The sequence below is a fragment of the Dromiciops gliroides genome, chromosome 2 (genome assembly GCF_019393635.1).
Source record: "Dromiciops gliroides isolate mDroGli1 chromosome 2, mDroGli1.pri, whole genome shotgun sequence".
NCBI lineage: Eukaryota > Metazoa > Chordata > Mammalia > Microbiotheria > Microbiotheriidae > Dromiciops > Dromiciops gliroides.
The window spans coordinates 427773214-427797413 of NC_057862.1; the positions used below are offsets into that span (position 1 = coordinate 427773214).

The 24200-nt window shown below is 43.1% G+C and overlaps 1 protein-coding gene across 1 annotated transcript in view; it reads right to left on the reverse strand.

The window, feature by feature from the left end:
* Positions 1-24200, reverse strand: part of SARDH (sarcosine dehydrogenase) — a 145519-nt gene that overhangs the window by 95044 nt on the left and 26275 nt on the right. Inside the window, 3 exon segments of the mRNA XM_043989221.1 lie at positions 3525-3666; positions 21079-21169; positions 21832-21918. Of these exon segments, the coding sequence (XP_043845156.1) occupies positions 3525-3666; positions 21079-21169; positions 21832-21918 (320 nt within the window).

The following is a 24200-nucleotide window of genomic DNA, read 5'->3' on the forward strand; positions in this document are numbered from 1 at the left end:
GAGTCAGACATGACTGAAGAACAACTAAATAACCAAACAAAAAATTTTTAGGAAATATTTCCTCACAATTAACCTGTATGTGCCTCCTCAATCCTTCTAATTATTACATGTAGTTCTGCTTTCTAAGAGCAAGCAGAATAGGAGAAATCCCTCTCCATTTGATAGTCAGTGTTTGGCAGAAAGAAAGGTCCAACAGATTACACTGACATCTCTCATCCTTACTACACCCATGCCTCTGAGCGAGATTTTAGATCTATTTCCCAAATCTGGCCTCCTTTTCCTTTTTCTACATAGGAAGTCCATAGTATACTATCATGGCATAGTTTTATTTATCCCTCCATTGATCCTCACCCTAGGGCCCCCCTCTGCCGCACTGGTCCTCTCTGGTTCCTGGATTTCTTCACAGGAGAAAAATCTTTCTAATGTATAATGCCACTCCATCCCTCCTATAATCTATTCCATTCCTTTTTTTTTTTTTTGGTGAGGCAATTGGGGTTAAGTGACTTGTCCAGGGTCACACAGATAGTAAGTGTTAAGTGTCTGAGGCCAGATTTTAATTAAGGTCCTCCTGACTCCAGGGCTGGTGCTCTATCCACTGTGCCACCTAGCTGCCCCTTATTCCATTCCTTTTGAATAAGTTATTTCCTTACAGAACCACATTCCAGTCATGAGTTTCACCCTACCAAATTCCAGGGGTGACTGTGAAGTCAAATTCACCTCCTTACCTTAGGATCTCTAAGTTCATCTTTTTTTTAACTGTACTTTGAGTATTTGTATATTTATATATGTACACCTATAGTTATATCTATAGAGACAAATTTATCTTCAGGGAGAGGGAGGGGGAAGGGAGGAAGAGACAGAGACAGAGAGAGAGACAGAGGAAGAGAGAGGAGACAGAGAAACAAAGAGAGGAGAAAGATAGAGACAGAGAGAGAAGAAAGATAAACAGAGGGAAGCAGAGAAAGAAAAGAAGAGAGATAGAAAGACAGATAAAGAGAAAGACAAAGATGCACAAAGAGAAACAGAGGGAGGCAGAGAGAGAAGGAAAAAGACAGAGAGAGAGAGAGAGAGATAAAAAGACACAGAGAGAGGAGAAAAAGAAGGATACATAAAGAGAAGAAAGACAAAGATAGACAGAGACAGAGAGAAGGAGACAGAGAGAGAAACATAGGGAGACAGAGAGGAGAAAGATAAAGTGAGAAAAAGAGACAGAGAGAAAGACACATACACAGATAGAGACAGAGAAACAGAGGGAGACAGAAAGAAAGAGAGAAAGACAGAGAGACAAAGAGACAGAGAGGAGAGAGGGATAGAAAGAGAAGAAGAAAGAGAGAAAGACAGAGAAAAAGAGACAGAGGGAAAGACAGACAGACAGAAGGATAGATAGATAGATAGATAGATAGATAGATAGATAGATAGATAGATAGATAGATAGATAGATAGATAGATACAGAGAAGAGAGAGAAAGGAGAGGGAAATAGAGAGAGATGAGAAGAGAAACAGAGAAAGTGAGACAGAGAGAGAAGGAGAAAGAGAGAGAGGAGAAAGAGAAACAGAGAGGGCTATATATAGAGAGAGAGAGAGAAGGAGAAAGACACACACAGAAAGAGAGAGACAGAAACAAAGACACAGAGAAACAGAGAGAGACAGAGACCCAGAGAGAGTCAAAGAGAGAGAGACAGGGCATAGAGAGAGAGCAAGGCCTGGGTTTTATTATTGCCTCTCTTCTTGGAAATGGCCCCTGTGAGTTTTGCTCTTCTTTGATACTCTTCATCTTCATCCACTCATAATATCTTCTACTCTCTGTGGTACCTGACTAGGTAGATCGATGCTGGCAGTTTCTTCCCTCCCCCTCCAGTTCTAAATGTTATGAAATACATGCTGCTGTGAATTAATAATCCTCCAAGGTGGGAGGGAGAATCCAGCCCTTTCCATGTCACATTTAAGTAAAATAGTGGCATTTATTGTGGAACATGTTTGAAACAATTCATTTCTATTTATAGCCCAGAGAACAGGTTCTATTCCTCTAAATCTCCAAAGCAAGCTGTCACTCTCCTAATGAAGCCTCCTTCATTAGGCATCCCAGGAAGCAACACTCCCTAGTGACTTTGGGCCACAGAGGCACAGACTGGTGCTGGTAACAGGCCCACTCAGGCAGGCCTGTGTTCCTTGTATATGGAGAAGCTGAGACCTGCTTAGTCCCAAGAAATGAGCTGCTCCATGCAGATTGATCCTCCCTCCCCCGCACCCCAAACCTTGACGTCCAAGGAGAGAATCCATGCAATGCCTCTTGTTCTCTTCTTGGGAATCTTAATCCAGGGGGTACATTCGTTTGCCAAACATTTATTTATTCAATTCCTACTTTCCATAGCACCATCCTCCATGCTGGGAGAGGTGCCAAGTTTAGCTCATATATTAGGTAATTCTAGGCCTTGTGGGGCTCACAGCTAACAGCAAGATAAGAAACAAACACTGACAACTGCCCCATGCAGTATTATGGGATTATAGAAGCAGATTCATAACTGCAAGGGACCTGAGAGAACATCTAGTCTAATCCCCTTCTCCAAATGAGAAAGCTAAAGGCCAGAGAAAGGTTGAATGATTTGCACATGGTCAACAAGAAGTGTCAGGGGGCAGAACTTGAAATCAGGCCCTTGGAGTCTAGAACCAGCATTCTTTCTACTGTATCATGGTGTTCAATTATATTGTTAGCACATCAGGGAGGTCCCAAGGGCAGGTCCAATGAACAGGAATTCAAAAGTGAAGATGAGGAAGAAAAATGTTGCAGACTGGGCTATGGAGGCATAAGAGCATGTTTGGGGAGTAGAGTTTGGCTATAGCAAGGAATTATGTCAAAAGGAGTTTTAAGAGAAAAGGCTAGAAAAATAGGGTGATTCAAATTGTGGAAGACATTGACAATTAGGAAAAGGAATTTAAACTTTACCCAGTAGGCAATAGGGAGCCAATGAAGATGTTCGAGCAGAGTGACATGACTAGATCAATAAATGGGTTAAAGATTTATAACAAAGTTGAATAACTTTTGTACCCTAATTCTGATGGTGATCAGAAATCATATCCCCCACAAGATCGGTGAGTGAAGATCAGAGATTTAGCACTAGAAGGTACCAAAGAGACCACCTAGTCCTTCTTCCACCCCTGTCATTTTACAGATGAGGAAACTGAGGCCTGGAAAGAAAAAGTGGTTTTCTCATGATAATGTACTAATTGGCAAAGCTTGGATTTGAACTCTGACTCTAAATTTAATCACCTTTCTACTGTACCTCTCTACTTTCTAATCATCAGAAGATCCTGGTCAGAGTCACAAAATCATAGGCACAGCAGATCAGGGCTAGAAGGGACTTTCTCATTTTGTGGATGAGGAATTGAGCCCCTCTGAAGCCCAGAGAGGGGAAGGGACTTGCCCAGGTTTACAAATCCAGTTAGGGACAGGGATTGAATTAGAACCTTGGTCTGTTGACTCCTAAGCCTACTGTCTCATGCCACACCATATGGCAATCCCATACCTCATGCAGTGGGTCTCTCCTCATATTTCGGCCAGCCAGTGGCTCATCGTGGGGGAAGACGACAGAGTAATTCTTGGCATATGATTCATGACTCCGCTCCCGGATCCAAAGGCGGTTGTCAGTCAGTGAGTGGTGAAAGCGCCTGAGTCACAGGAAGAAAGGGTGATCATTAGTGCCCAAGTGAAGGATGGATGGTGAATGGCTCTCCAAAGATCAGACAAAACCAGAAGCTCCACTGGGGGCAAATAATATTCTAATCCCTGGGGAAAGAGAGGGAGGAATAATCATTCACATTTATATAGTGTTTTAGAGTTTCCAATATGCTTTTCTCATAACCCTGTGAGACTTGTTTTTACAGATGAGGAGACTCAGATTCAAGGTCACTCTGCTAATAAATGGTGGGACTAAATCCAGGTCTTCTGATTTTTCCAGTTCTCTTTCCATTATATCATTACTGTCTCTCTAGGAGAAAGGGTGGGGGGGAGCAGGGAACTAGCAGGAAAGAGTAGAGTCCAGCTAGCTTTCCTACCATTTATCACTTTGAAGAGGCCAGACTTGAAAGAAGAGATGTAAGACAATCCCACCACACCCCTTTGCAGAGGTGGGAGGTCCACAAGTGTTGTACAAGGCACTTCTTTGATGTATTGCTCAGCTAGGCTGGGGTTTTGTTTTTATTTTTTACTCATCTTTTTCTTTGTTTTTGTCCTTAAAACATACTATTTATTATATGGGATAGCTCGGGGTGGGAAAGATACTGGGGGAAACTATGGTGATACAAAAAACTAACTAACTAAATAAATAAATAAATAAAAACGTATTTTTTAAAAATGTTAAAAAGGCCATAGAGGCTGGGGTGGGGGTGGGGTAGAGGGGATTGTGGGCTGGCCTTAAAAGTCAGGAAGTTTTTGTCATTCAGTCATTTTAGTTGTGTCCAACTCATTGATACCTCCTTTGGGTTTTCTTAGGAAAAAATACTGGAGTAGTTTGCCATTTTCCTTCTCCAGCTCATTTGACAGATGAGAAAACTGAGAAAAATAGTGTTAAGTAACTTGCCCAAGGTCACACAGCCAGGAATTATCTGAAGCCAGATTTGAACTCGAGAAGTTGAATCTTCCTGATATCAGTCCTGGCTCTCTATCCACTGTACTATCCAGCTACCCAAAGACAGGAAGATTTAAATTCAAGTTCTAAATCTTATACAAACTAGCTGTGTGAACATGGGTCAGACACTTACTTTAGATGAACTTGTGATCCAAACTGGTGGGAGGGAGTTTCCACACTGGGCTTTCACCACCACAATAAAATCACAAGGCAAGTACAAAAATAAAAATAAAACAAAGCTAACACCAAAAAAAAAACCAAACAAACAAAAAACAAAAAACCCAACCCTCCAAAACAGGAAGACAGCATGGTAATGGTTACAGATGAGGAAACATGTCTAGACAAGTTAATTGACTAACCCAAGATCACCCAACTAAGGAAGTGAGGAAGTTGGGAAAATAACCAAAAAACAAACAGGGGCTCTCAACTCCCAGGCCAGGATTTGGATTCTAGGGACACAATACAATGCTTCCTTTAAGACAGATGCCCAGATCTACATATTCCTCCCTAAACTTCTCCCTATCATCTCCAATGCCTTCATTTACCCTCGTCTTCCTCCTCCACAAATCTCACCACATTAGTTCCCAATGTATCTCTCAGCAGAGATCAGAAGTTTCCATCAGACTCTGCAATCTCCTCCTTCCCCTCTCCCTCCTGGCCTTGAAAACACTGACAGAATCTGGATGGCGGCTTTGATGTAGAATGGTTAATTGGAACAGACGCAAATGTTAATGGAACGATCTCTCAGAAAACCCTTTGAAAGAAAAAAAGGTTCATTACTGAAGCCTAAGAGAGTCTACTGAGGGGAAAAGTGGGGAGGAAGGAGATAACGATTTGTGCTTTCAACCAATGAATGACAGCCTCCTGGTACTGGGCTGGTTCCCCTTACCATCCAAATGTGTGTCAATTGAGCGGGGCTAGGTGGGATGGAACATCAGAGTGTATTTTTTAAAATACAAACTGAGTTCTGGGAATAGAGTCAACACTAATGAGCATCTACAATCGGTAAAGAAGGGAGATTCACAGATCTTTATTTCTCTCTTTAGTGTCCTCATAAAAGTAGGAGCAGCTACTACTACAGGATGGAATGTTAGAACTAACTGCATGGTGCAGTTTTTTTGCTTGCTTGTTTTGCAGGGCAATGAGGGTTAAGTGACTTGCCCAGAGTCACACAACTAGTAAGTATCAAGTGTCTGAGGCTGGATTTGAACTCAGGTCCTTCTGAATCCAGGGCAGGTGCTTTATCCTTTGAACCACGTGGCTGCACCCGGATTCTTGTCTTTGGAATCAGATGACCTGGATTCAAATCTTGACAATGCCACTAACCTATCTGTGTGACTTTAAGCACATCACTTTACTTCTCTGGGCCTCAGTTTCCTCCTCTGTAAAACAGGGGATTAGTCCCACTGAATGATCTATAAGGTACCTTCCTTTGTCTAAATCTAAGATGATACTATGAAAATTACAATGATGTAGAAAACTGAGGGTTAGGACTTTGACTGTTAGTTCTCAAAGGGTCTTCAGAACATGAAATATTAGATAATAGTATGTAGAATATCTAAACTGGAAAGGATGTTGGGAGCTATCTTCTCTTGTCATTGATTTGTCATTTCAGTTGTGTCCAAGTCTTCATAATATCTTTTGGGGTTTTCTTGGCAAAGATGCTGGAATGGTTTGTCATTTCCTTCTCCAACTAATTTTACAGATGGGGAAACTGAGCTAAGCAAGGTTAAATGACTTGCCTGGGGTCACACAGCTAGTAAGTGTCTCAGGCTGGATTTGAATTCAGATCTTCTTTAGAAAATAGAGTAAATATCAAGGGGAGGGAATAGGGTGGAGGGTAAGACAGTTAGCAATAGTAACTGAAAGAAATGATGAGCAGGATGCTATCAGAAGAATTATGAAAAATGCAAACCATCAACAGAGAAAGAACTGATGGTATCTGAGTACAGATTGAAGCTTAATTTTATTTATTAGTTCCTCTTTCTAAAGTTATTTTGTCTGTTTTCTTTCACAACCTGACTAATAGGAAGATGTTTTGCATGACTGAACATGTATGATTTATATTGAAATGCTTGATTTCTCAGGGAGGAAGGAGTGAGGAGGGAGGGAGGGAGAAAATTTGGAACACAAAGTTTTTAAAAATCAATGTGAAAAAAATTGGGGGTTTTTTACATGTAACTTGGGGAAAATTCTCAATAATAAAAAAATTTTAATTTTTTTAAAAAATGAATTCAGAGGGGCAACTAGGTGGCACAGTGGATAGAGCACCGGCCCTGGAGTCAGGAGGACCTGAGTTCAAATCCGGCTTCAGACACTTAACACTTACTAGCTGTGTGACCTTGGGCAAGTCACTTAACCCCAATTGGCTCACTAAAAAAAAAAATTTAATTCAGATCTTCCTGATGCCAGGCCTGGTACTGTATTCATTGAGCCCCCTAGCTGCCCTATCTTCTCTAATCTTCCCATTTTATGGATAGAAACTAAAATCCAGAGAAGGCAACTACCTTGCTGAAAGTTGGATAGCAATGCAGAACTCAAGCTTCTTGCAGGTCACATGTCATCCTGTGCTAGGTGTTAGAGGGGAAATGCACACAAATACAAGCTGAAGGAGCTTCAAATCTAGCTGAGCAGCGAGGGGGAAACTGAAAGATGAGACTGGAGCAGGCAGAGCTGTCTATTCCCATGTCAGGCATTGCCAAAAAGACAACCTTTAGCCGTATGTCAGTTTTGTTCAGGGTTTCCTGGACGTCTGGCCTTGTCATGTAAGTCACTGGGTCTTCAAAGGAGCCCTAGAGGTCGTTCAACCCAACCTGTGTCTGAAGAGGAGTCCTTTCTACGATATCCTTTCCAAGCGGTCATTGAGCTTTTACTTAGAGATTTCTCTCAAGATGACATATGGAAGAAAGGGCCCAGCACAGGAGGACCTAGGTTTAAATCCTGACTCAGACACTTATTAGCTCTGTGACCCTGGGCACTGACCTTTGGGACCTCCATTTCCTCATTTGAAAATGAGGGGGACTGGACATGATGACTTCTGTTATTCAATCCAGTCCTCAGTCTATGATCCCTTGATGGGGAACCCGCTACCTCCGACAATAACCCATTCCATTTTGGATTTTTTTAGGCAGCTTTTTTTACTACTGGGACAAAATCTGCCTCCTTGAAATTTCCACCCATTGGTCTAAGTCCTGCCCCCTGGGGATAAGCAGAATAAAGATGTTCCTTCTTCTGTATCATAACCATTCAAACAGTTGAAGATGACCATCATTAGGTTATCTCTAAGGTCCCTGAGAGTTTAAAATACCATGATGCCATCTTCCCCTTTGTTCTTGTCTTCCGTGTAAACATCCCCAGTGCTTTCTTTTATGGGGCAAGGAGGTTTCACTGGCATGGTGAACAAAGTATGGATGACTTTGGGGGGGTGCACCAGGAACCCCCAGGATCCATCCTTACTTGGCTGAAATGGCTCCCCATGTAGTGATGGATGGTCTCTTGAGGTTCTTCCAGGTTCTATAATTCTTAAACTCACCATGGGTACAAAAGGTGGTCTGTCTAAAGTGTTCCATGATGAGTTTCTACACAGAGAACAGGTTTCTTTAATTATTATTATTCTAAATCATCAATCTAAAGTCTCAGGGAGAGGTTGCAAAATTCAAACTCCTCATCCCTGCCTGCAGGGCTTGAGTTAGCATTGCCTGGGTAACCAATGGTTTCCATGGCTCTTGGGCTCATAGATGCTGTTTTCTTGCAATTGCATGCCGGCATCATTGCTACCAGGAGATTTGAGGGGCTTCAGCTGTGACTGACTCTAATTGGTGACTAATCCCATGTTATTACACGGGAAGTTAACAGGGCCCTAGGTAGTGCCATCATCCTTCTTGTGGCCAGCTAAGTGTTACCATAAGGCTGTTCGGTTCCCTCCTGTGGTCCTCCAGCCTTTGCTTAGAGTGGGAACAGTTCCTAAGGGCTCATTTAGAACAGGACCAGTACCTGCCAAGCTGTTAATGCCATCTAACAGCTTGCCTGTCTGCTTTTCTCAATAGGCCAATCTGCCTGGAGCCAGATGTGTGCATAGTTGCTAGGGCTAAAATCAAATCACTCGGCACAAGCCATGTGAGGGAAAGGCTCTCAGTAACCCTTCTGCTGGGCTGCTCTCCCATAGAACATCTCCCTCTGGAGCAGAGTGATCTATTTACTATCCCCTAAACTTGACTTATGAATAGAGTCAGGCTCCCTGGGCTCAATCCCAGCTGGGACATTTCCTTACTACCTTTGTGACCTTGACCTCACAGGACCTTACCAGTTACCTCTTTTCTTCATCCATAAAATAAAAGGCATGGAGCAGATGATTCATTCCGCATCAAAATCCTCTGTTCATCTCCTCCCCTGGACATGTTTCTTTCCTCTTCTACATCTACCTTGCTTCAAAGTCTAGCCCAACCACCTTTTCCATGCAATCTTCTGTGACCACCCAGCCCACACGGATCTCTTTTTCCTTTAGCTTCCAAAGCAAGGATCTCCATGGTGTAGACCCTCCTTAGTGGATGACCCCAAGAGGGTACTTGTTCAACCAAAGGGAAGATGCATTATAAGCCACCTTCCACATGACAGTCAATCACAGCTAACCTTATCCCCCAACTCTCCTCCAGTCTGCCTTTGCCTCCAGCTATGCAAGCTCCCAACTTAACCTTTCTGAGCCTCAGTATTAGCCCCTCAAGGCAGTCATAACCTAAGCACTGTGGGGTACCCACAGCCACAGCTGCTCAGGTGCCACTGGAAAAATTCCCCTTGACCCTGCCTCCTAGGTCCCCTTGTAGCTGCAGCAGGGACCCCCAGAAGGGTGGGCAACAGAGAGCAAAAGCCCTGCTCCCCTTTTTTCTCATTTCTAGGAAAACAGAGTGAATTTTATAGAATAAGCAACTGTGTCAGGGCGGCTAGGTGGCACAGTGGATAGAGCAACGGCCCTGAAGTCAGGAGTACCTGAGTTCAAATCCAGCCTCAGACACTTAACACTTACTAGCTGTGTGACCCTGGGCAAGTCACTTAACCCCAATTGCCTCACTAAAAAAAAAAAAAAAAGAATAAGCAACTGTGGGTGTGTTGTGATCTGCACTGGAGATATTATTATATTCTAAACTTCCCTGTTACTGTTATTGGGATCACTGTCCCTCCATCCTTCCAGATTAACAACTGCAGTGCCATCTTCAACCCCTCACTCTCCTTTAGGCCTATATATATGCAATCAGTTGCTTGATCTTGACATTTCTTTTTTTTGTGTGGGGCAATGAGGGTTAAGTGACTTGCCTAGGGTCACACAGCTAGTAAGTATCAAGTGTCTGAATCCAGATTTGAACTCAGGTCCTCCTGAATCCAGGGCTGGTGTTTTATCCACTGCACCACCTAGCTGCCCTGATCTTGATATTTCTGCCACCACAAAATCTCTGGATCCATCCCCTTTCCTCTGCTCACACAGCTACCTCCTTAGTTCAGGCCCTTGTTCCCTATTACTGGCCTCCTAATTTGTCTCTCCGCCTCTCCGCACATTAATTCTCTTCATCCTACACACAACTGCCAAAGTGATCTGTTGTTCATATCATCCCATGGACAACAAACCCCAGTAGCTCCCTATGACCTCCAGGATTAAATATTATTTCATCTTTATCTCATCCTTTTTAAATGTCTGTTTTGTGTCTGTTTTTATAATATATACATTTATTTGTACATGTATATAATTTGCAAATAAGTAAATATACACATATTAGAAGTGCATGCTCAAAATTCTTTTTACTCATAGAGATGGATGATCAAAAAATTTCAGAGACTGATGTCCCAAAATGTAAAACTCTGTCCCACCCATTGGAACAATGTCTGGAATTATCATTTCACATGTATATCCTTACAAACTGGATTGTAAGCCCAGTAAGGGTAGGGGCCATGTCATATATTTGACCCTTCCAGAGCCCCAAGCACAAAGGCTTTCTGAACATAGTAAATGGCTTCTGAATAATCGATTCCAGTTTTTTAGTAGTCAGGAGATGTCATTTCTCTCTATTAAGGCTCAGAGTAGATGCATTCTTTGAACGTTAGTTCAAAATATTCACTCTACAAGTACAGAAAAGGGGAAGGTGTGGGTAGACAGCAGTTTGTGTGGGAAAAGATCTGGGGCTTTTAGTGAATGCCAAGTTCAAAATGAAATAACAATGTGATCTAAGAGAGGTAATAATAGCTAACATTTACATAATGCTTACTATGTGCCAGGCACTGTGTTAAGTACTTTATAATTACTATCTCATTTGATCCTCACAACAGTCATGGGAGGAAGATGTTATTAATTATCTCCATTTTACAGATGGGGAAACTGAGACAAGTAGAGGTTAAGTGACTACTCAGAATCACACAAAACCAGTAATTATCTCAGGTCAAATTTGAACTCTAGGCCCAGTTCTCCCTCTGCCACCCAGTGCCACATAGTGGGAATAGAATGCAGAGGCAGGCCTAGCTTTGATTCCTATTTACTGGCTGTGTAACCCTAGGCAAGTTATTTAACTTCACTTGGCCTCAATTTCCTTACCTGTAAAATAAGGGTGCTGGACTTGATGACCTTTCAACTCTGAATCTGTAATCCTAATGACCCAGTACTTTAAAAAAAAAAAGCTAACACAGGTTTAGGCTGCATCAAGAGAGGAAATATCAAAAGAAAAAAGAGGAAGCATCCAGGATAAAGGAGGTGATCATCCCAATGTGGTATCCCTAGTCGGGTCATTTGAGCCACACATTTTAGGGCAGCAATTAAGAAGCTAGAATATTTGCAGAAAAGGGGAACTAAGATGATGAGGGAACTAGGCATCATACCATAGAAAGAGCCACTGATGAGACTGGGCATTTTTCACCTTGAGAAAAGAAGACTTAGGGAAGATAGTGTAGATGCTACCAACAGAGAGGTGGGCACAAGAGGCCTGAGAGTGGCAGCATTCCCCAGACCACTGATCCTTCTTCCAGCCTAGCCCTTACAGCCATCATCCAGGGAGATGGGCCCCTGCCAGCCAACTGCTCCCCAAGGGGCAGGCAATCTGGCCTAGCTGAATCAGTGAGGCATCCTGAGGCAGGGACAAGTCAAACCACCACCACCACCCTGACTGTCACACCCCTCCAGACTCTGATGAAGACAGGCCAGGACTCTGAACACAAGAGCCTGAGAATGGCACAGCTTCCAGCCCTGCCCAGTCCTTTCCTATGAGGGATGCAGCACCTGTATGTACTACAGCCACAACTCCTGAGGACCCAGAGAGGACAGTTCTCACCACCGAGATTTTTGTTAAATGGTTCAAGAACAAAAACTGATATGATTTTATCAATGGAAATGACATTAACATCTGCTTTGCTGCTGCACCCTAAGGACTATGGGATCTTTCCATCTGACTTGTAGCTGAAACCTTCCAGATGTGTTATTGTTCCCATTAGAATGTGAGGTCCTGAAAATCCTGGACTGTCTAGCTCTTCCACTTGCATGGCCAGTGCTTTGCACATAATAAACACTCAGTCATTCAATCAATCAGTCAGTCCTTCAGATGCCTTCAGGAAGCTGAAGGATTCACCTCTACGAAGAAACTTAGACTTGTCTTGCTTGGCCCCATACAGTAGAAGTAGCATCAGGGAGGAAAAGATTAAAAGAAGCTGATGTGAATGTAAGGCAAATCTTTCTAACAACTAGAGCCACACCAAGATATAATGGACAGTCTTGGGAAAGTGGTGAATTTTCACTCATTGGAGATCTCTAGGTTGATTTCTGGGAGATCTCTAAGGCTGAATAGCTAGCATTTGTATAGCAGCATAACTACATTGATAATAAAAATAATAACAGTTAAATTTTATATAGTGCTTTTAGGTTAACAAAATCAATCAATCATCTATCTATCTCTATCTACCTATCTTATCCCATTTGTTCCTTACAACAATCCTGTGAATTAGGTGCTTTTATTATAATGTCCATTTTACAAATAAGAAAACAGAGATTGAGAGTTTCACCTGCCCAAGGTTACATAGCTATTAACTGTCTAGGGTAAGAGTCAAACCAAGGTCTTTCTGATCTCATCTAGTATTCTGTTCACTGTGTCATGAAGCCTACTACAGGTGTATGTTCTTGTGCAGGTACCATTTGGACTACATTGAACTCTAAAATCATCTCTTAACCCTGATATTCTATAGGTCTCTAGCTCTGCCTTGGTCACTTGATAAAGGGGTTATAGAAAGTATGATATATATTTTTTATTTTTTTTTTGGTGGGGCAATGAGGGTTAAGTGACTTGCCCAGGGTCACGTAGCTAGTAAGTGTCAAGTGTCTGAGGTCAGATTTGAACTCAGGTCCTCCTGAATCCAGGACCAGTGCTTTATCCACTTCGCCATCTAGCTACCCCCCTGATATATATATATATATATAGATATAGATATATAGATATATAGATATATATATATATATATATATATATAGAGAGAGAGAGAGAGAGAGAGAGAGAGAGAGAGAGAGAGAGGGGGGGGGGAATCAAGGTACTTTCCTGATACTCTCAGGATCCCTAAATTCAATTTATCCAGTACAGAACACCCACTGTGTCCTCAGCTCTGTCCTCTTGGCTGGGAGTTAATGAATTGCAGAATCTCAGAATCCTAATAGCATATAATATCCCTGACAAATGGCTATCCAGGCTTCCCTCAAAGACCTCCAAGCACCAGCCCTGGATTCAGGAGGACCTGAGTTCAAATTGGGCCTCAGACATTTGACACTTACTAGCTGTATGACTCTGGACAAGTCACTTAACCCTCATTGCTCCATCCCCCTCCAAAAAAAAAAAAGACCTCCAATGATGGGGAATTCACCATCTCACAAAGCAGCCTATTCTGCTTTGAGACAGTTTAAATTATTGGAAAGATTTTCTATTGCTCTGGATGAAAATTCCTGTCTAAAAGTTCCATGCATTGCTCTGAGATTTGCTCTCTTCTGGCCCAAGCCAGTCAAGGCTGGTACCTCTTCCAAATGGCCTCCTTTCAACTATTTATAGATAGCCCCTAAGCCTTCTCTTCTCAATGTTAAATGCCTCCAGGTTGTTGTTGTTTTTTTAACTAATTCTCATTTGGCAAGGTCTCCCCTTCTTCTTACTGTCTTGGTCATTCCCTGTAGGGAATGCTCTGTCTTGTCTATAACTGTGCTAAAATGGGATGCCTAGAAATGAATACCAGAAACCATATGGGAAGGAAGGAGAAGACATAGTTCCTGCCCTCAGGGAACCTACAGACTAATTTGGGGAGTAAAACAGTCACATTTGTGGAATAGCTAAAACAACAAAATATGAAAAAAGAGGGAGAATTCTGCACATACTTGGCATGCTTTGTATTTACTTATTGGGTACCTAATTCTCCCACAGACTGAGACAGAAATAAAAAAGCAAAGAATTCTAAGTTGGCTAGCCAGGCTTTCATCCCTGATAAACAGAGCCCCTGGAAGGAATGTGTCTATTCAGCACAAGAAGCAGAGGGAAGGAACTCTAGCCACTTCAGATCCAGCCACCTCTCTTATCAGCCTCCTCCAACTGAAAACCGCAACCCTCCTGATCACCAAAAGCTAAACCAGACTGAATCCAAGTGGACTAAGGGGAATGGGGGATGGCAGAGGAGGAAGAAGGGTAGACATCACTTAATGGGCTGGGTTATTGCTACTTTCATAAAAAATGTGGGTGAAGCAAAATGTCATAGTTGATAGGTGGCCATAAGTTCAGGGCTCAAGTTTTTGTTTCTAACATATGATGGCTAGGTGACCCTAGACAAGTCACTTACCCTTTCAGTGCTCTAGGCAGATCTCTAATTCCATAACCTTCAGAGGGCATGCTAACCTACACTGGTAGAGGGAATTTCCTCCCTATATAGATGAAATCTCAGATCCTATATTTTTTTAAATAATATGAATTTCCTTCCTTCTGATCTGTCTTTGCTCATGATAATTGAGGAGGAAAAAGGAGAATACTTTTTTTTTTTTTTTTAGTGAGGCAATTGGGGTTAAGTGACTTGCCCAGGGTCACACAGCTAGTAAGTGTTAAGTGTCTGAGGCTGGATTTGAACTCAGGTACTCCTGACTCCAGGGCCGGTGCTCTATCCACTGCACCACCTAGCTGCCCCAAAGGAGAATAATTTTAAAAAACACTTCCCAATCAACAAGCATTTATTGAGAACTTACTGTATGCCTAATCAGATCCAAGCACTATGGGGAAGACAAGAGAACCCACAGGACCTACTCACAAGAAGCTTATATAGACTCAAGGTGGCAGAGTACCTGATGCTTTATTAATGAAAACCAATATTTTTTTTTTCAAAGCATGCCCACTGTTTCAGCAGATTATCACAAATGTTCTTGTAAGGTAGGCAAGTGTTCATAAATCACAGGGGCTAGAGCTGGAAAGGACCCAATAGGTGATCTAATGCAAATCCCTTGTTTTACAGACAAGCAAACAGAACCTCAGAGAAATGAGGCCACTGGTCCAGGGTCAGACACAGGCAGAAAGGAGCAGAACTAGAATTTGATCCTAGTTCTTACAAACCACCATCTTTGGTCCTCTTTCCATGGTCCCACACTTCATTTGCATGTAATGCTAATTGCATAGAGGAAAAAACTGAGGGTCAAAGAGTGGAAATGACTTTTCTGGGTTACCCAACTTGTGACTGGCAAAAACAGTAATCAAACTCCATCTCCTGATGCCCATCCCAGGATGAGCATCTCAACCTGCTCTCTGCTCCTGGATGGCCACTACTCTGCTTAGTAGACCAAAGGGTCAGCCTAGAATTTTTGAATAGGGCACAGAGGCTTCTCCAGAGAACTGGGGAGGGAGCACAGAGGGCACTCAGGGAAAAAGAATGAGGACCTCTGTCTCAGAACCCTAAGAAATCAATCAGGAAGCAACAGGTTCTAGGGGAAAAGGAGGCGGGTAATAGACATTTTTAAAAGTAGAGCAGCTAATGGTCTTTTCCCTTCTTCCTAATGAGTTTTGAGAGATGGGGGCAGGAAATATAACATCCTTACATTACTGGAAGAGACTACAAATGACCTAAGAAGGGATGCTGGTGAATGTTTAACAATAGGGCACCCCCCCATCCAAAAAAAAGTACATATAACATACTTTTAAATTTAATCAGCATTGGGTGTTTTTGTTGTTGTTGTGTTTTTTGTTTTGTTTTTGCAGGGCAATGAGGGTTAAGTGACTAGCCCAGGGTCACACAGCTATTAAGTGTCAAGTATTTGAGGCTGGATTTGAACTCATGTCCTCCTGAATCCAGGGCCAGTGCTTTATTCACTGTGCCACCTAGCTGCCCCTTTAATCAGCATTATTAACATTTTTGTCCAATATTTTCCTAAGTCTATATAATCACAACTAATAAATCAAACCTTGATTTGTAGCATTAATGATGTTCAAAGTGCAAATGCTCACACTGAAAATTTGACAATTGCTCTCTGGAGCCAGTAGGAGCTGACTCTAGCACATCTCTACCCCTAAGTCCCTCATTTTTAAAGACTACAGGGGAAGATAAGCTTGCATGTCATTTGGCTGCTTTGGCATTTCATTTTTCAGGATTTGTATAAGGCTTTCTACTTCACAGTCCTTCCACTGCATTCCAGGCCCATTCACTCTTGGGCTGTTCCCCCAATCAGATTTTCCCTTCAGGGTTAGTAAAACTAGATGGGAAGCAAGAAAATGTGGAACAGTAGATTAAAAATGTTTAACTTCCAATCAGAGGAACTGGGTTTGAATCTTGCATCTCTTGTTTACTCCTTATGTGACCTAGGCAATTTAATTTCTCCTGTCCTCAGTTTCTTCATCTGTAAAATTAAAGGGTTGGGTTTGGCAGTGGGGGATGTTGGAAAGAGCAGTGACTCTGGAGTCTGAGGAGCTGAGTTCAGATCCCACCTCTGATGCTCACCTGCTAGTCTCCCTGAGGTTCAGTTTCCTCCTATGTAAAATGAGGAAGCTAGACTAGATGGCTTCTGTGGTCCCTTAAGGCAAAAATTCAACCCTTCTAAAAAAGGCATCTAATGTCACTCACTACAGCAGATAGGTCTGCTCTAAGGCTAGCTACTGGCTAATGAATGACCTTAGGAAACCCCCTTGCCCTTTTCTAATAGGCCTAGCCCAGAAACTAGCTACTAGGTGACCATGAACTCTGGACAGATTATATTTGGACAGGCTCACCATCCATGAAAGCTACAGTGGCAGAGATGGTGAGATCTGGTTTTTGAGGGAGGCACTATTTGCTAAGAAAAACTAGACTGTGAATAGAGCTGCATTTTCCTTTAAAAAGAAAATTTTTTAAAGACAATAAGCACCAGGAGATAAAAGATATAATTAGCCGATGAAAGCTCCAAAGCACAGGCAGCTGGTATTAACGTTTGCAGGGCTCCCCAAGCATGGGATAAAAGGTGCTACAGACTTATAACTATGAGCTGCTTGGGCTTAGGGGGATGAGGGTAGAGGTTTTTTAGCAGATTGTAAGAAAGGAGACCAAGGCAGTAGCCAAGCTCTGAGAAACAAAGACATATAGATTAGCATCTAGGGCTGCTGAAGAGACCTTTGCCCCAGTGCTTTCTGGGCCACTGGGGTCACAGGAGAGGTTCTTGAAGGCCTGAGCCCTAGTATGTAATGCTGCCGGCTCTCTTGAGATTCAATAATATCAGAGCAGGACACCAGTTTCGAGCAGTAGCAGCTGCTTCCCCCCCACACCCCCCTCGCAGCTACAAGACAGGTTTAAATATTTTATTCTCCTAAAACGTTGGCATGTAAATATTTCAGTGTAGGAAAGAAAAGGAGCTGTTTGAGGATAGAGAAGAACTCCTGATGTGGGGGTGTTCTTAAAGAGGCTGGGTGGAGCTGCTGGGCCCAATATTGGTCCTGGCACTGAGTATGTGTGCTTTGGAGGGGGTGTGGGGTGGGAGTTTAGGGTGACCCAGCCAGACCCTGTCTAGTCACAACCTTCCCACTGTCTGACCCCTCCCCCACGTTGGGCCTCTGCACTGATTTCCCCATCTGGTAAATGACACGTTATACTAAATCATTTCTAAAGTCTTCTTCCCAGCTCCAGCATTCTATGCACCTCACAGGTTTGTTGAGAGAAAAGAGCTTAATGTTTCATCATAGAGATGGGAGCTATAGGATTCCCACTGTTACTATGCCCTAAATTCAGATATTCTGTGTTCTGCGTTCCGAGGTCCATTCCAGCTCCAATATTCTGTATTCTTTGTTCTAAGAGCCTTTCCACATTCCCAGTGGCCAATCCAGCTCTGATATTTTCTGTTCTGTGTTTTAAGGTCTCTTCCAAATCTGATGTTCTAGGTCCTATGTTCCAAGAGCATCTGTGACACTCTGTTCTATGATCTAAGGGCCCTTCTAACCCTGGTATTCTACAGCCTAGGTTCTGAGGCAGCTGGGTGACTCAATAGATAGAGCGGTAGACCTGAGTTCAGGAAAACTTGTGTTCAGATTTGGTATCCATCATTTGCTGGCTGTGTGACCCTGGGCACACCTACCTCCCAGAGTTGCTGTAAGGATAAATGTGAGAATGTTTATACAGCACTTTGGAAACCTTAAGGAGCTTTATAAATGCTGCCTCCTCCTCTTCTTCTTCTTCATCATCATCATCATCGTCGTCGTCTTCTCCAACCTCTGATGTTCTCTGTTCCAGGGGTCATCCCAGCTCCTTCAATTTGTATTTGGTTTTCCTGAGTCTTTCTACCTCTGACATTCTATGACCTGGCTGAGCAGGCTAGGATGACCCTGCAGCATCTTAGCTACAAAACTGTTTCTTGTGTTTCAAAAAGACTCGCTTCTCAACAGTTCAGGATGGCACTGTCCCCAGACAGTCCCCTGCTGGCAAATAAGAGCTTGTGCCGTGGGTTCCTTTCACTCTGATTCCAATGGGGTCTGGGGTGGAGGGGGAAGCAGAAAGGCACCACATTTGCCAGACTTTTATCTGTCTATATCAGCTGTGAGGCGGGGGATGAGGAGCAGAACCCTCTCTCTAAAGGAGATCTATATCCTACAGATAATCATATCAGCAGCCTAGCTAGGGAACAGATGGAAGGTTGAGGGGTAGGGGGTAGGGCTGGGACTGGCTGCTTGAGAGATTCTGCTTCGATTGGACCAGTCATCTCTGCTATCAATTTAGGGGATTAGGCAGAGCCCTGATTGAACACCACAAGGCAATCTAATTACCCTAGCCTGGCCGTCACTTCAATCCCTCTCGTCCAGCAGAGGCTGTTTGCAATAATGAAGACAATGAGATAAACCAAATGTGTAAATTCATTAAAACTATTAAGTGTAATTGATTCGGCTTTTCCCAGAGAGGCAAGAGAGTCAGCAAGCGAGCTTATCACCCCACGAGAGGTTCAGTACCCATGCCCCCAGGTCCCAGACACCTGGGTTCTGACTGGCTCTCAATATGCCCGCCAGCCTTGTTATAGCACCCTGACCTAGGTAAGTGGGGAATACAAATCCCTCCCATCAGGGCCTAATTAAAATCTATTCTCCAAAGAAAAAACTTCTTTCCCTCTTCAACTGGAGGTAAAAAGGGAAGAGGAATACTGGTTTGCAACAGATTCTTTACCACTGTGCCACTGTGAGGCCATAGGGAAATCACCCCACCTCTTTGGGCCTTAGTTTCCTTATCTGTCAAATAATTGGACTAAAACTAAATAAACTTCTAAGGTCTTTTCCAGCTCTAATCATAGCAACAAAGGATCATAGATCCAAGTGAAGAGGGACATCAGAGTCCTTTGAATCTAAGCCCCTCATTTTACAGATGAGAAAACTGAGGACCAGAAGCAGACTTGCCCAAAAGACTTGTTCAAAGTCACCCTTTATGATCCTAGGATTCTCTAGCCAGCTCCCCTTCTATCAGTGCCCCACCCCCTTATCCCCCAACGTGATTAAGGGAAACAATCTCCCCCTGTCTAATCTGGATCAAATAGCCCTCATCTCTCATATCTGTTTGCTCCTCTCTACTCATACCTTAGCTCAGGCCTTCATTATGTCTGAGCTGGGCTGTGACACTAGCCTCCTAATTATTTTCCTGGCCTCTTCACTCTTTCTTCTCGAATACATCTTTTCAAAAAGCTGTCCAACTAATCCTTCTAATGCACAGCTCTGACCCAATCACTCCTCTACTCCACACCCCCCATGTCTCCTATTGCCTCGAAGATAAAATAGAAACTCTTTAACCCAGCATCTAAGACCCTCTGCAATCTAGCTCTAGCCTACCTTATCCAGCTTTATCTTTACATTGCTCCCCTTTGCACACTCTAAATTGTAATAAAATTGGACTGGCTCTTCCCTGATTTTGTCCTGCCTTCTCCTGCTTTCTTTCTACTTGCACAGGGTATTCCCCTACACATGAATCCTACTACTTCTTTTCCTTCAAACCCTAGCTTGGGTGCCATCTCCTCCAGGAAGTCTTCCTTCAGCCTTCTAGCTGAATTTGAGCTCTCCCTCCTCGTATTCTGTATGGCACATTGTCTAGACCCTTCCTTTTATCCTAACTACATTCTACTTTGTGCCATAATTATTTGTGTACACATCTCATCCCTCCCTCCCCCATTAGAGTGGCAGCTCCTCAGAGGCAGGGATTGCATTGTTTTTCATCTTTATACCCCTAGTGCTGAGCAGATGCTCACTAGAAGTGAAGATTCAGTCCTTGTACCTCCTGCATCCCTCTCATACCACTAAGAGAGATGCATTCAAGCTTTTCTTTTCTCGATCTCCTATCACAGCAGTTGTCAAAATCATATAGACATGTATGTGTGTGCATATGTATATATGTATATATACACACATACATATATAGAGAGAGACATGTACACATAGACATATATAGACTATACCTATATGGACAATTATGATTCATCTTGTCTTGTTTTCTAACTGTTGCATTGTGTTAATGCTTGAAGTAGTATCTGCCATCTTTGACTTGCCTTCTGGTTCCTTGAAGACCACTTATGCCCTTCTGTCCTGGGAAGATGGTGCATTTCCCTGTGCCTGAGACAGTATCACACAATGTAAAGGGCAATAGAGTGAGAGTAAGGAGAGCTGGTTTCCAATCTTAGAACTGGAGTTTCTGCAGTAGGATGACCTCTCTAGATCTCATTTTCCTTATCTGTAAAAGAATACTATCTACCCTGTACTAGTACAAGTACTAGGTAATGGTTATTGTCATCCTAGTCACGTCATCATCCTTACATCATCATAATAATCATTCTCATCACTGAGGTCATGGTCCCCAGCTGACTACTAGACACATAATAAATGTTTGTTAAAGTGAATTGATTAAATTCCAGCAGAATACAACTCAAGCTCCCTGTAGAATGGCTCCCAGTGTATAGGACAGGAAGATGTAAAGGCAGGAAGGACAGAAGGAGGTCACTTGCCTGATATCATAGCCATACATGTCTTTTTCTGGGCGACCATGGATGATCCAGTGAGCCAGCTCCTTTCCACAGCCACCTCCCAGCATCATTCCTGAACAAAAGGGAAGCAATGTTCTCCTGTTGTCTTTTTTATCTTTCCCAGGACCCTTCACTCCATCCCAGCTACTTCATCTCTGAGCTCCCTTACTTGGTTTCCCCTACTCATATCTCCAGGATAGTTTCTAGTGTCCTATTCCCAAGTTAGGAAGCTTTCCAACCTCAAACCATGTCTGCTCTTGGGAACCTTCCTTGCTTAAGAGGTTTATTTTGCACAGGGACACTATCCCTTACAGAAAAGGGGATAGGTTAAGGGAAATGAAGGAGAAATATCTGTCCATTTACATTTCCAGAATTTTTCCAAGATAAAGGAAATGAGGGAGAAATATTTGTCCATCTACATATCCAGGATCATAAGTTTAGAGGTAGAAAGGACTCAGAGACTTAGTCTAACTTCCTTATTTTACAGATGAGAAAATGGAGGCATGGAGAGATTAAGTGACAAGCTACCTAGCTGCCTCACAAGGCCTTCTAAGTTGGTAAGACCTACCTTGGCCTACGAGTTCCCTGAAAGAATAAGACATCAAAATAGGACTTTGGTAGCTTGGAAATCAGAAATACAAAATGGAAGCAATAATCCTCACTTCCCGGAGGTATTGGAGCTGGGAGCATTGTAATTATTTATGCATTATTATAACAAGGATCTAATGCCCTTACCTGCACTGTTGAAGCCACAGCCCAGAAAGAACCCCCGGAGTTCAGGTGCCTCCCCCATCAGGGGCTTATGATCAGCTGTAAAGGATTCTGTAAGAGACAAAAGAACTGAATGTTCCCCAAGGTGAACCAACCTACACCCAGTGAAGAAGAGACCAATCAGCCTCGCTGTATGGGGTGTGCAGGGAAGACCAACACCTCTGGTGTGAGGGCTGCTTTCCACCTTTGGTATTGACTTGATCCACCCCTCTCCCCTGTGGCTCCAAGAAGCTGTAGCATGTACAGCAGCCACACCGTGAAACCATCTTGGCAAATGGGCTAAACCAGGCTGAGGGTAACCAACAGGTGTCAGAGCTGAAAGTGAGTTAGGGGGGTGTCTGTCCCAATCATGTGAAGACCTCTCCTGGAAGAACGGGCAGGGGAGAACCATTAGTTCCAACAGCCATGAAAGTGGCTGTAGCAGGTGCCATGGAATGCCTGGAGCTTAGTCAGGCATCAAAGATGCCAAGGTCATCCACTGCATCCCAGCCCATCTCTAGCCATCTTGACCTTTGTCCTGCCACTGGACTTTGATGACTCAGGAAGAGAGACTGAGGCTGATGACTTTGTACAATTCTGCTTCACTTAAACCCGGTTTATGTATAAGCCAAGATATCGCCTGTGTTGTCACTGGTCCTCTTCAAAAGGGAAGGACAAACAACTAGGTCCACATGGAGTGGAAATCCCTTGATTGTCAATCCTAATCTCCTTTCTACCTGAGGGTATTGAAGTCAGTTTCCCTTGAGGGACCTTAGTTGGGTAAAACAAGGAGACTGGACTAGATGATCCCTAAGGTCCTATTGCACATTGATATTCATGGGATCATTGAGTCTCACACTTGGAAGGGACCTCAGAGGCCTTCTAGTCCCGCCTCGATCTAGAAAAGCATCTCTTTTACAACAGACTTGATGAAGCATTGTCCAACCTTTGCTTGGGGACTTCCATTGAGGGGAATTTGCGTCCACACCCCCCCCCCCAAGGCAGCCCATCCCATTTCTTTGTTTTTGATGTTGTTCAGTCGAGTCTGACTCTTTGTGACCCTATTTGGGGTTTTTGTGGCAAAGATACTGGACTGGTTTGCTATTTCCTTCTCCAGCTCATTTTATAGAGGAGGAAACTGAGGCAAACAGGGTTCAGTGACTTGCCCAGGATCACACAGCTAGTAAGTGTCTGAGGCCAGATTTGAAGATGAGTCTTCTTGACTCCAGGCTCAGCATTCTATCCACAGTGGTATTAGCTGCCCTATCCCATGGCGGGGGGCAGGGGGCAGCTCTAAATTGTTAGGAAGCTTGTCCTATGTCAAGCCTGAATTTTCTTCATCAAAACTTCTATCCATTGTTCCTGGTTCTTCCCTTTATGGCCAAGCAGAATAATGATAATTATTGTTGTTGCTGCTAGCACTTACATAGCATTTTAAGTTTTGCTCGACAAATATTATTTCATTTGATCCCCACAACAGCCCTGTGAAGTGGTGCTATTATTATCCTCATTTTTTGTTGTTGTTGTTTTGTTTTGGTTTTGTGGGGGGAGGTAATTGGGATTAAGTGACCTGCCCAGGGTCACACAGCTACTAAGTGTCAAGTGTCTGAGACTGGATTCGAACTCAGGTCCTCCTGAATCCAGGGCCAGTGCTTTATCCACTGTGCCACCTAACTGCCTGCTATTATCCCAATTTGATAAATGAAGAAATTGAAGTTAAATGATTTGTGTAGGATTACAAGACCCTGTTCTCTCTGGCTGACCCCCATGCCTGGAATACTCTCCTTTCTCCACTCTGACTACCGACCTCCCTGACTTCCTTTAAGTACCAACTAAATTCTTACCTTCTGCAGGATGTCTTTCCCAACCCCTCTTAATCCTAGTGGTTTTTTTTCTCTTTTAATTATTTCCTATTTATCTTGTACGTAGCTTAGTTTGTATAAATTTCTTTGTATGTTGTCTTCCCGGGGTGGGGGTGGGGGGACAGCTAGGTGGTTCAGTGGATAAAGCGCCAGCCCTGGATTCAGGAGATCCTGAGTTCAAATCCAGCCTCAGACACTTGACACTTACTAGCTATGTGACCCTGGGAAAGTCACTTAACCCTCATTGCCCTGCAATAGATAGATAGATAGATAGATAGATGAATGAATGAATGAACAAATACGTACATACATGCATAAATATGTTGTCTTCCCCATTAGATTCTAAGTCTCTTGAGGATAGGGACTGTCTCTTGCCTCTCTTTGAATCACCAGTGCTTAACGCAGTGTCTGGCACTTAGTAGACCCTTAATAAATATTTATTGAATGAATGAAAGCTAAGATTTGAACTCAGGTCTTCCTTTACTCAGGGTA